The sequence below is a fragment of the Etheostoma cragini genome, chromosome 9 (genome assembly GCF_013103735.1).
Source record: "Etheostoma cragini isolate CJK2018 chromosome 9, CSU_Ecrag_1.0, whole genome shotgun sequence".
Lineage (NCBI taxonomy): Eukaryota > Metazoa > Chordata > Actinopteri > Perciformes > Percidae > Etheostoma > Etheostoma cragini.
The window spans coordinates 18,492,160-18,505,475 of record NC_048415.1 but is presented as its reverse complement, the minus strand read 5'-3'; the positions used below and the strand labels follow the sequence as shown (position 1 = coordinate 18,505,475).

Sequence of the window (13,316 nt, the reverse complement as noted above, 5' to 3'; positions counted from 1 at the left end):
TTTTTTTTTTTTTACTGTGACCACTTTTAGGGGTTTGAATGTCATTTAATGGTTTAAAAAACGTAATTTAACAACTACTACACCATTAAACAATCTTGAGCTTAAATTGTTTCCTGGTATCTTTTAGGGGAGCTGAGCTCCTCCGGCTTCCTCATAATTCAAACATTGGCTGGCACCCAACAGCAGGGGTGAGCTAGGAACTTGGTAAAGGAAGAGGAAGAGAGCAGAACAACACGCCTTTTCAATATAAAAGTTGTGGTGTTATTACAAAAAGAACTATTGTTTGACTGGAAAATGTGTCACCACTGGCAGGCACCTGCTAATATCCCGGCTGGTCCAGGCATAATCGCTTTGATAAAGAGTAGACCCTGGCTAGCATCAAACGTGTATACATCTGGAACAGTTAAACTCTTAATTGTGTCATTGCATCGTCACGTCATTCCTCTACATTGCAGGAGAATAAGATGCAAAGCTAATTTAGGTGAGCTTTAGTTTCTGTAAGTGCATTGTGCAACAGCAGTCATCAAGCACCAATAGTACAGTGTGTTATTGACTGCTTCCTGACTGAGACGTGACTGTCAGCTGGTTCCTCTGTTAGTCCATCTGAGGACAGTGAACTCGAGCTCATGCTGCGGGACTGGCAGCCCAGAGACGTATTTCTTTCTTTTTTTTACCAGCTGCGACATGAGCAAGGAAATGAGTAAGGCTACTTGAACGTCACCAAGCTGAAGGTTATGGAGAGTACAGGAAAAAGTGTAATTATGTCTCTGGGTAGCCTAACTGTTGTTACAGCACATGCTTTCAAACCATTTGATTCAGTAGTACTCATTTTTCTCGTTGTGTGTTTCAAAATTTACAACATAGAAAGCCCAAAGAAGTAACAGCTCAAGCATTGAACTAAAATACTAAGCTAAAATGAAAATTCATAGGCAGGGCAGGAAAGCTAGCATATGAGGTGAAAATAAATCGTGCGTGCTAGCTCTGCAGGATTACACTGGCGAGAGATGAGTCGTCCCAGTTAAAGGTTGGCCAAGTCTCTCCTTTTTGTCTCGGTGGTGAGTGAATGTATTGCTGACTATAAACTGGGAGTGTGAATTTACATTCTTAAGGACACACGTCATAGTAGTGTCACCCGGCTTGGGTTTGGCACTTAATTCTGTGTTGGATTTAGAGGTCAAGCCCTGTAATGAATACAATGATGCAGTCCATGATGTATCCCTTGTTTCAGTAATTTTGACAATAAGCTGTGAAAATAAAACCTGATGGTTTGGTGAGGGCCCAGATACCTGCTGTGGTAGTTAGTCCAGGTAGACGAGGCAACACTAAACCCGTCATGCCTGTCAAATTCAGTTTTACACCAGAACATCCTCAGCATGTTAGATGAGCTTTCCTTGCATCACAGAAAGAGGGACTGATGGCATTCGGAGTGGATCCTCTGATTTACACACCTTGCACTCTGGTTTCTTCACCAGATTAATGTTTTGATCACTGGAATGTATCTGTTTACAAGGATCAAACATTGATCCATGAATGCATTTTATAAAAAAAAAAAAGAAATTTAAAAAGTCAGAGGCAAGAGGTTATTGTGCAGATCATCAATGCTCAGTTAGGTACTTATGTCAACACGCTATAGGCTTCACTGTGGAGGTCAGTTTACACCCACTCAGTTGTGTTTTTGTGCTTTGCTGCAATCCACCTCCTGTCTCGACCCCCTATGGGAGTGGTATGGGTAGTAATGGAGACCGGGAGGGGATTTTGTTGCTCGGCGCTGATCAGTCTGTGCCAGTGCTTTGGTTATTTAAGGAATGCTGACTCCCCCGTTTTAGCAGATCATGGGACACTGCAAGAGATGACCATAACCACTAAGGCCAAATATGACTCTAAATGTCATGGTGTTTGTTTGTCCTGTGGCAGGGTTTGCCACAAGTGACCATGTCAACCTGATGTCACTGCACACAGGACAGACTCTCTGACCTGCTGTGTCTTTTCCAATCAGCCAGTCAATGCAGCAGGCTTCATGGAAAACTTCTGAAATTAGTAGAATCCTTGAAAGAAAGCATTTTGTTATGTTTAATGTTATGTTTAATTTTTACAGGGGTTTTCTGTAGATAACCTTCCACGTAATGTAACAGAACGCCAATACTATTTTCTGTTAATGTAGTGTAGCTGTATGCATGACGTTTTGTTTTCCATCATGTACGTTTCTTCCTTTTCTCCCTGCGTTTCGTCTCTCACTTCATGCATGCCAGATAGCTGAAATTATATTTGATTAGAGTTTGAATCTCATGGCTCTCTAATGACCAATACAAGTTGACCAGTACAAGTTGTTATGAAATGTTTTGTAGTATGTAGGCTGCATAGAGCTGGACATTCAATCAGTTTTATATTTATATCAAGATATGAGACTAGTTATTGTGTTAGATTTTGGATATTGTAATATCATCTGAATTACAGTTATGTCATTTTGGGAACTTACCAGACTGTTGTAACCTTTTTATTATTTGCCTTTACCTACTTAGTCCTTATATCGCCATTATGAGTGATTATGAATCAAATCTCAAATACGTAAATATTTTGTGAAAGCATCATTGGTCAACACTACAATATCGTTGCGGTTTTGATGTTGAGGTATTTGGTCAAAAATATTGTGATATTTGATTTTCTCCATATCGCATAGCCCTAACGCTACTTAGTATTACTAAACCATGTTTTCAGATGCTATGGACATGTAAGTATTGCAAGCACATCGCTTTTATCACTTTAAGGATGTTCTATCACTCAGTAGGGGAGTAACAATAATGAATACATGCCCAGACCTACTGTCTGAAAGGTTGCTGAATCAATTCAGCAAACTTGAATTAGGCCAAACCATGAAGGAATCTCTAAGTCGATGTTTGCTTCTCAGTACATGACACGACTGCTTATGAAGGAGATTCCTCCTTTCTATTTTCTAATGCAGTTCAATCTCTCCTTTTGTAGTTGTTGTCGGACACTTAATTTTACACAGTAATCACATTAACATAACTGAATTTCTCATATCCACACTTTGGGAAAACATACCATACACTTCTGTTCTTCTAGGACCGCTTGATAGCATGGCATGCTGCTAAAAAGGCAAAGTTCTGCACAGAAAGCAGTACTAAGGTAATTAGCCAGAGATACCATTTCCTCTGCTCTTTTTTTGTCTGTTTCAAGAAGAACAACAATGTTTACCTTCTCAAAGTGTCTGTCTTTACTAGTGTTAGATGCCTTTCTTAATGCCAGATACCATTAATATAAATAGATTGTTGGAATGTTAAATTGATTTCAAAAAAACCATCAGGATACATCTACAGTACCCCAGTGAGTTTAAGATTGTTTAAAAAGAAGTTAGAAGAAGAAGAAGTAAACCCCGCCGCTGGCGCTGGACAGGAAATTGACAAAGTTCTGCATCGGTCTTAAACTACAAAAAACACTCTGACTTTTGCGTTGTGCAAGGCTACTTTTTTCCCTTGCCGTCATGCTCCTGGTTACAGCGGTCTCGAGTGAGAGAGAAAAAGGCTCTATAAGTAAGTCTAATGTCCTGTGGGTATAGGACGTCACGTAGCATTTATGAATGTACGTTAGCAACAGAAGGCTGATTCACAAGGGTGCTATCATATGTGTGAGCTAATATTGTGCATTTGTTCATGTGCGCTGCAAGAGTTATGTTTCTGTTTACTGAATGTGTTATTCAGTGCAAATATAAAGCCGAGAATGTAGTTTAATCTTGGTAATGATGGTATATTAGGGTAGAACTGTTGCTCTGTTAAAGGCAAAAGCAGAGCACGGCCACCTGATTGAGTATAGATGGCATTGTAGTTAATTGAAAGTGGGTCAAGTTGTAATTCACTGCCCCTACCAACAGGCGGCAGCATTGCTATGCTATGTCTATTTATAGAGGGAATTTAATGCCTGATCGTTTCTATGTTAACCGTTAGCCAATACTAGTAGAAAAAGATAAGGTAAAATAACGTGCTTACCCCACCCTCCCACAACAATATCATTGTCCAACGCAGTGTTTTACTGTAAAACTAGTCAACTGCCAGTTTAGGGGACACCACCACATGAAATTTGCGGTCCCATTTCAAAAACCAGTTTAAAGGTAGCTCAGACAGCATTCATTAGATGGAGAACATTAAAAGCTTTAAAGGTTTTTTTTTCAAGCAGTAAAGACCAAGTTAGAGTAAATACACAAAAAAGCAGGTCCAATTAAGCTTGTGTGTTTCTTTAAACACTCATCTGACACTCTTGTGTGAAAGATATTTTAAAGGAGTAGACTAGTACACCAAACCTATTCAGCAATGATGCATGCACAGTGGGAATTAAAAGTAGGAACACCCAGTACCATTTTTAGCCTTGCAGAGTGGCACAAAGGGCTCTTTCCACCTCTGAAATTCTAGACAGGTGGACCATCTCATCAGTGTGCCTGTGATGCACACTGATGACACTGACAATTTGGGTGCCACAGCCATCCACATAAGGATTTAGACATGGCTATTCCTGTGTACGGCTACGACAAAACAAATAATTTGCTACTGAAACCTGAGAGACAAAAGCAGAAAGTCCAGTTAATATTACAATTATTTGTTGATTTTAACCAAAACAAATTTTATTTTCCCATTGGCTAATTATAACTGCTTTCACATCCATATTGTGTTACAGTCCTGGTAATGTACAAATATCTGCATCAAGTTACATGATGTAACTGTGAAAGTTTGAGGCAACCCCATCTCCACATGGTAGTTGGATGCCGTGAGAGCGTGGAAGAGGGGCTACTGGTTTAGGTATGCCGTATGAAACACAGTTGTGGAGCCTGTGGCTGTTAGCAGCATAAAGAACAGAACTCTGACAGGCTACATAGATTAGAGTAGCATTTAGATGTGGTATCATACAGGCAAGCCCAAAGTCAGTGAATTAAAACACAGTTAGAAAGACATAATATTAAACAGTAGCCTATAGTGTCATGGACAATTTAAAGTACACTGGAAATGATTTTAAAATGCCAAAGACTGTCATACAGTACCTGTTCAAGCAACTGGAAAGTGGTTGGGACATTATAAAACTAGATTATAAAAAATCAGTTATATAAATGTATGCATTGCTTGTTTTTTTTTTTAATAGTCCCTTTTCTGTGTTTTTTGTGACCCCGTTAGTACCCTTTGGGTTTTTTGGGGCTTTTCGGGCGTGCACTTGCGTCAGAATTCACCAGCTGCACTGTGAGGACTCGCCAAGTAGACCAAATATGTTTCACATCCAAATAATTGAATAGGTGAGCTCATCACATCCAGAAAAACGTGTTTGCGTGTGAAATTAAGAAGCATCTCACACAGTCTGCTTCGCTCCCTACTGAGCTCAGTCGCTCGTAGTATCCATGTCATGATTAATCTGTAAATTCACAGTTGGTAGGTATTGTTTGGTGAGTTCCTACAGTTTGGTTGAAGTTGAGACATCAGAAAAGCGTAAAGTTTGCTAACATTAGTGTTAGAAATGACAATTTGATTCCTTTTAAGATAGTTTATAGCCCCATGACCGACTGCTATCTGTTGTGGAATTTTCCTCACGTTGCTGTCCTCGGTGACAGTCTACATCTAGAAACTAAACTGCGCAGAACAACATGGAACAACTCTGATTGGCTCATGGAAGCACGTGATCAGACTGGTTTAAGGAGCGCCAGATTGGCTTTGAAAAAAAAAAAAACAGTAACCACTAAGGCTTGTTTGGATATAATATATAGTTCTGTTTAATCGTAATCTATAGGTCTGGTTGCTGTCCCAGAGGTTGGGACGGTATCAATAATTTAGGTAGTCTATAGATTAGTCTATCCCTAGACTGTGATAGAACAGGCTGAAATTAGGATTTAAATTTGCAGCAATTCCAGAACGTCTGAGAAGTTTTTTGCTTTTTCTCCGCAAGACGTCATTGTTCGGCGTAACAAAAGAATAATAATACAGAATCAACGGGGAAAATAGCAAGATTAAATAACTGTACTGTCCCGCAGTAATGACACTCGTCTGTCTGCTCTGACAGCACTGCATCAGCGCTCTGTGTCCCCGCACGTAGCGGCTGAACACGGAGACACGAATAGACTGTTTATAGCTTTTACTCTTACTCGTGCTGGCGCTGTATATTAACAAGTTCTTAAAACCTCAGCCCTCCACAACAGCAATGGGCCTCATATCCTGAGCAATAAATTCGACAATTCCTTCACTGATTATTTGCGTTTGGATGTTAGAGGCTTAACATCCAGCGGTGTTTGGGGGGGTCTGGGGGGCGCTACCGTAGTTGCACGTGGGTACGCCAGTAGTTATAAAACAATTATTAGACTATGAAGTATGCCAATTCTGATATGTTCATAAAGCTAGCCTACTCAAAACAGACAGGGCAACCTAACGCAGACGAGTTAGTTTACCGTTTTTAAGTGATATGCCATGTTTGTTGTTGAGCTGCGATATGCAAACTGTTGCTTGCAAACTTTGCATTCAACTTTTTCCCGTTATCTATTTTTGTAAAATGCTGCCACACTGGCGATGTCTTCGACATGGTAGGGGAGGACTGACTAAAAATGTAACACTCACAATTAAATAAACATTCAGCAAACCACTAAAACAAGGCTTTCTAGTTCTTTCTTCAATCTGTCCCCAGTGGGTCGGGCTAATCCAACAAAAGAGAAAATGGGGGGAGGGGGGTGTTCTGAAGACAGACTGTTACCTGTGAAACAGGGATGCTCTGAAAACCCCCCCCATTGGCAATTAGTGCTTTCCACCCATACACAGTTTAGGTCTATGCTTCCATCTGATGATAATAACACGGCAAAAAATCGACCAATCAAAATGATTCATCAAAACTTGATTTTGGTCGAGCCAGAATGTGTCGACCAATAAATCGACTAGTCGACTGGGAGATTACAGCCCTACTACACAGTTTTATAAATGGGACCCTTGTTGAAAGCCTTGGCCTTGTGTTCAGGGGGATTAAAGCAAAGCTGGCAAATCTGATACCCAATGAAACTTGCTGGTCTAGTAGTAGATATAATTTGTGGGGCTGATATTGGGACTTGAAGGTTGCATGCTAATTAAAAGGAGCTTTTCATGTGAAATTATGACTCCTTATAAGTTATAGATTCTAACAGCAGTTTATAGTTACATTGTGAAAGCCAGGCACACAATTTGTTTTTGCTTTTGAGGTCCATGTTGTTATTTTTTTATCAACATTTGCTTTAATACTACAAGGATATATAAATCACAACAGTACCCTAGAGTTGTCCAGGGTACTTTACAGCTAGAGTAGGTCTCCACCACACATTTACAAAGACCCAACAATCTCCACCTTGAACAACATTGTCATCAGTTCAGTTATATCACAGGCTGCTTAGCCGCAAGTCCGTGCGATGTCTAGCTGATCCCCGTTCTTTTGCTGGTTGGCAGCGTGTGAGAACATCCACAGCCTTGTCATCGACCCATGGTCAGGACCCGTACTCTGTCCCTAAGGTTAGCTCTGTGGAACATTCTGGGCTCAGGTCCCAGAGAATAGTGACATGTCAGCAGCCCATTCAAACGAACAGGCTGAGGGTAGCACTATGGGATGGGGGAGGGGGTAGAGGGTGGGAGTGCTAAAACGGGTGCTGTGGTAAACATTGCAGAGGTATACCAGAAAGCATGGCTCCATGAAAGGTCTGGTGTTCCTACATAGGCTCTGAGTGTTCAGAGCTCAGGGCAAAGTTAGACAATATTATACTGGCGAGGTAAATGAGATTGTGGACCCCCCCCATCCCTTTTGCCTGCTACAGCTTTCCGATCGTGATCACAAAGCACAGGGAGACACTTTGTTTCTCCTATGCCTCTAGAGTCAGTACTTGCTCCGAAGTTAATCCCTCACTCGCTCTAGGGATATTTGGTGTTACTTTAAACAAACTGGAAACACTGATGTGAAGATTACAGTAGATGACTTTAGTTATTAATCGAAGGTGCTAGAATGCCATTGTGGATCATTCGGCCCACTTCAACCCCTGAGTGTGACGCCACAAAAGCGAGACACAGTTACCCGGATAGCTCAGTTGGTAGAGTCAGTGTCGATATTGCACCACCGTGCTTTACTGTCTTCACAGTGTACTGTGGCTTGAATTCAGTGCATGAGGGTTGTCAGACAAACTGTCTGCGGCCCCTAGACCCCAAAAAACAGTTTTGCTCTCATCAGTCCACAGAATGTTGCATAAGTTCTCCTTTGGCCAGTCAATGTGTCCTTTGGCAAATTTCAACCTATTCAGTACATGTCTTTTTTCAGCAGTGGGACTTTGTGGGGGCTTCTAGCTGATAGCTTTGCTTCACATAGCCTTCTTCTGATCGTAACAGTACTCACAGGTAACTTTAAGTCTTCTTTGATTTTTACTGGAGCTGATCAGTGGTCGAGCCTTTGCCATTTTGGCTATTTTTCAATTCATTCAAATATTAGTTGACCCCCCCCCCCCCCCCTCATCGTTCAGGCTTTGGATGCCATTTCAAGGCATTTGAAATCATTTTCCGTCTCCTATCAACTTTTTAATCAAAGTGCGCTGTTCTTCAGAGCGATGTCTGGAACGACCCATTTTGAGTATTTCAGTGTGAACTGCGCTATAACCAGCATGCACAGCATTTGCTTCCTTCCTTCCTTAAATATGAGTCATAATTGACACCTGTTTCTTCAGAGACTCAAACACCTCACTAATTGAACACAGCACTACTATAATTATGAACATGCCCCTTTGAATTACAGATTCAAATACACAGAACGAGCAGCATGCGTGTCATGACTGTTGGTGGTTAGCTCTCTCTCTGCATATTTGTTATTGGCAAAATGTGTCAAACCATTCGGAATTAAGTAGTGTGGTGCTGCGGAGATGTCCCGGCCTACAAATCCTATCCTACAGACTAAAAAAGAAAAACTTTGTTTGGTACAGATCCTTGCAAAAATAACACTATAACCAATGTTCTAGGTTATGTCTTACCCGTCTAGATCAACGTGGGGTTCAGTGTATTGCTCAAGGACATATAATGGACGGACAGGAGGCGTTGGGGACTGAAATGCTACCTTGTGACTTAATGACTCGTACAGCTGAAGCTGATGGGAATGATGCCATTAGTTTGGCAAGTATTCAGTTAAAAAGTGTGGACTAAGTTTTGATTTTGAAGATCTCATTATCGTGCAAGAGGTAAAGTTAGATGTCCATATTCACTTCCTATTTTGTCCTTATGCTTCACTTGTCTCCTTGTTGGTAACATTTCCAAAAAACAAAAACAATTCTGAAATCAAATTATATTTAGCACTATGAGTTCAGCATCCTAAAAACAGTTTCTGGTGTCACAAACACTTTTGGAAATAGAGTTTAGGTTGACTTTACAAAGCCAAATAGTTTTGGCGTGTGTGTGCGTGTGTGTGCGTGTGCGTGTGCGTGTGCGTGTGCGTGTGCGTGTGTGTGTGTGTGTGTTGCTCACTGTTACTGCTTTGTTTTAGCATCAGCACATTCGTATGGCAACAACTTCCCAACAAAAGAATCCTGCTGTATCGCTCGTCTTTCTGTAGAATCTATCTTAGAAAATGAAAGTGCTACTTGCTTTGATTGGCTTTATTTGAAATGGAGAAACTGAATGTGGAGTTAGAAGAAATCGAATGATAAACCGATACCATAGGGTAACCCCCCGGAACTGTGGATCCGATACTGACACAGCTGACTACAACTGAAAGCGAAGTAGAAACCCTGTCCAGCCCTTCCTCTTTTCCTGCATCTTCAAACCAGACATATTTCCAGGAGGTTCTCGCTCTGCTGATTGTAATTTATTATATTAAAAAGGATATTACCTTGTAAATTTACTTTGTAAGTATTACTAGTGTTTTTCATGTTTGTGATGTTCCACAACTTTCAATGACACTGGATTTAGAGGTATTGTACATTAAAATGTTCCACTTAATGGGTACATTGATGGCAATTTTATTCTAAGTTGAACCTAACTGGAGAAAACGTTTTACCCAACACTTTAAAAAAAATTAAGCATTTCTTGTAGGTGTAACAAATCCTAATAGATTTTAAGTCATGTATTTGTGAACAGAAAGTAACCACTGAACCAGAACTTGTCTTGGATTTTGATAAATGACAATAGCAAATTGTTCTTGTTGAAAACTCATCCAAGTATATCCAGTTTTAAAATGGGGGAGTATTTGTTTTCCTGATGTAAAATCTGCTAATGCCAACTTGAAATTGTAATTTCAGCTTTGCATAGAAAATGCTATTAAAGTTGTAGTTTATCTTTTTCACATTTCCCTAATGTGTTAACCGGTTTCATGTTGGAGCTTGTATAGTAAAAGTACCTCCTGCTCTTTCCACTAGTTGAAAACAAAGAACAGATTTAACCATTTATGAACCGATATTGCAGTACTTGGTGCATGCCTAATGTAATGCTGTCAGGAATTATTTTGTACTTCTGTTGTCTTATTTTTATGTTATTCAGTGCTCATATTTAAACATGTATATTAATGACAACCTAAAAGATCTTGTCTGGAAATTAGCCTGAATGACTTGGTTTTGGTCACCATGGGGATTATTTCTCAAAGCTGTTATTTGTCTTTTTACAGGTCTTGTCATCACGACCATTGATCAGATTTAATGGAAACCAAGGGGTAAGAACATATTTTTCTCTTTCTGTCTCTCACTCCGTTCCAATCAATGCATAAAGTTTTGTTTTGTTTACAGATAATGGAAATGATCAAAAGTGACCTTCATATGGCATTATCACAGTTGAGCCAGATAAATCACCACAGTTAGCTGCTAACAAGTATTTCAGAATTCACAGAAATTTCTTTCAAGAACACATTTTGAAGTTTGAACTCTAACTGACACACAAACATTTTCAAATGAAACGTGAAAAAAATGACACTTCAGTGCAATGATGTTAAGCAAGCAGCAAGAAAGATGCCGGCAAAGCTGATCGGAATTTAATGATATGCTTTTTGCCATATGTGTCATGTACTATTTTAACAATGCATGATCTTAATACACTACTCTCACTGGGACCTGATCAGGCAAATGTTTCCCAGCCTCTCTTGCTAATGGCCACAACATTTGGGTTATTTTGCTTTGGCTTCTAAACATGCCAAAATGCCAACTGGGCTGCTCAAAATACTCTGAAACCTCTTTAAAATGTCACGTTTGCTGCCTTGTTTTTCCTAACTTCTCACCTGTTATGTCAGTATATCTTTCCCATGTAACCATGTTGATGTTTTTTTCATGTAGTAGGAACTTTTGGCTGAAGAAACTTGATTTTCATGCATCAGCGTCTGAGACCTCTCTTAGATTGTGTAGTGATTTGAGGGACTGACGCTTTTCAAATTATCTCTTCGAAATTGGATCAAATCAAAGATCTCTGTTGGTGATAACTTGTCTGCCGTCTCGTCTTATGTCAACCATTTGCACTATAGGATTCCGTACTGACCAAATTAGTGCATTTTCTGACCAAAATTGTAGAGCTTGCAACTGAATTTTACATCCCTTTTTTATTTATTTTTTAACATGTTAAACGTGGAAAGGTACATCAATGAATCCGGAATCTGTCGCAGGCCAATGAGTGTGAGGAACACCACTGCCGGTTGCTTTTAGAAGACAAAAGGTTGTAAATCAGAGTGCCGATGAGGCAGAGAGGATGTTGAAATTTAACACGGCCGACTTCGTTGTTAAGGAGGAGCTCCCCTTCACCAAATTCAAAAGCCAGCTCTACCTTCAAAGGAAGAATGCCCCTAATGTTAACATACATTTAAGTATTGTTTTTAACTTCGAAATGAGCGAAAGCTTACTAAGCACATTGTTACTAAGCACTTTTTTTATTCTGCATGTATGGTATATTTGGTTTTAATATTGGTCAGGACAGCGATGGTGCTGTCGGCTTACCTTCTATGATGCATCTTCAAAAAGTGCACAATAAAATGTGTCGCTGAATTTGAAACGGCACTGTCTACTTTCTGCATTTATTATTAGTATTTATTAGTAATACAGTGGAAATTGGTAACATGTTGATTTATGGTGTGTGCCCCTAAATTTTGGATTGGGGGCCATTGTTCTCCTAGTGAAAAAAGTTAGTCTGGAGTATGGTTGTAATTTTGTGGAAAATAAAACCGAAATCGCGACACTCTGCTCCACGAACCTGTGTTGCGGAGTGAGAAGCCAGAATTGCAACACCCTTCCAACTCCCAGAGTTAGCCTTTTCGTCCAGATCCAGTGCTACCACATCTTTAAATTACTAGCAGTCATTTTGGTGTCTTATACCTGTTTTTTTCTGGTAAATTTAGCTAACTATACAGAGGGCTAAAAGCAAAAAGGAGGGGGGCGGGGCACCACTAACGCTAACGGAGGTGTAATGTTACAAGTGGCCGCTGTTCTGACTCGGGTGCTTGGGTCTCTTTCTCGTCGGTTCAGTAAACTGCCGTTGGCGTCCTTAGCGCCGGAGTTGAGCGCCGACCAGGATGGCTGCCAGCTGGTTGTGGGCTGTCTGTGGATGTATCCCCCGGGCTGGGGCTGTTATGATAGTGGATGGTTGCTAGCTGGTTGGGGACTGACTGACTGACTGTGTCCCCAGGGCTGTTGTTAGCTCTCATCCCGACCGAAGCCTTGCAGCGACGGAATGAAAACGCAAAGCCGGCTTGAGACTGAGCAGACTGAAAGCTGTAGGTATTTGTACCTGCTAATATTAGCCACTGCAGCAAAGCTATCGCTACCTCTGCCTGCCTTGCCTCTGTGGTGCAATAGTCAATAAATGCAAAAGATATGCTAAGTGAAGGAAAAGAGCGAGTAACAATGCAACAGATTGTGGAATCATTTTTATGTCCTACTATAAGTGTAAAAAATGTGCCTTAGTTTTGCAATTGGTACCTGCTGGTTGTTTATATTCACAAAAGTTTGGTTTGACATTCTAGGAGCTGCTTCCTTTAGTGATCATCCATCTTTGTCCAAAACTTTGTCCTAATAGGCTGTTTTACAGGGGTGGGAATCTCTGGCAACCTCACAATTTGGTCCGATTCAGAGGCCAACAATTTAATTCTAAACCGATTTGCTCACATTTTTTTTTTTTTTTTTTAATGCACATTTCCATGTGTGATTTAAAAAAAAAAAATGCATATAAATCTGAGTTGTTAGATTTTGACATACAGTATTCGTCTGTTTTGATGAAATAAATTTCCACATACAAATGAAAAAATGTTTTTTTTTTAATTCATTTTGTAGTCCTTCCTTGCTTAGGCCTTAAACATGCTTGTTAAAGTTACCTTCTCTCACAGTG

The 13,316-nt window shown here is 40.2% G+C and overlaps 1 protein-coding gene across 1 annotated transcript in view; it reads left to right on the top strand.

The window, feature by feature from the left end:
- ell (elongation factor RNA polymerase II) overlaps nt 1-13,316 on the top strand; it is a 33,349-nt gene that overhangs the window by 4,808 nt on the left and 15,225 nt on the right. Inside the window, exon 2 of the mRNA XM_034881612.1 lies at nt 10,624-10,668. Coding sequence (XP_034737503.1) covers nt 10,624-10,668 — 45 coding nt within the window. The remainder of the gene's footprint in view (nt 1-10,623; nt 10,669-13,316) is intronic.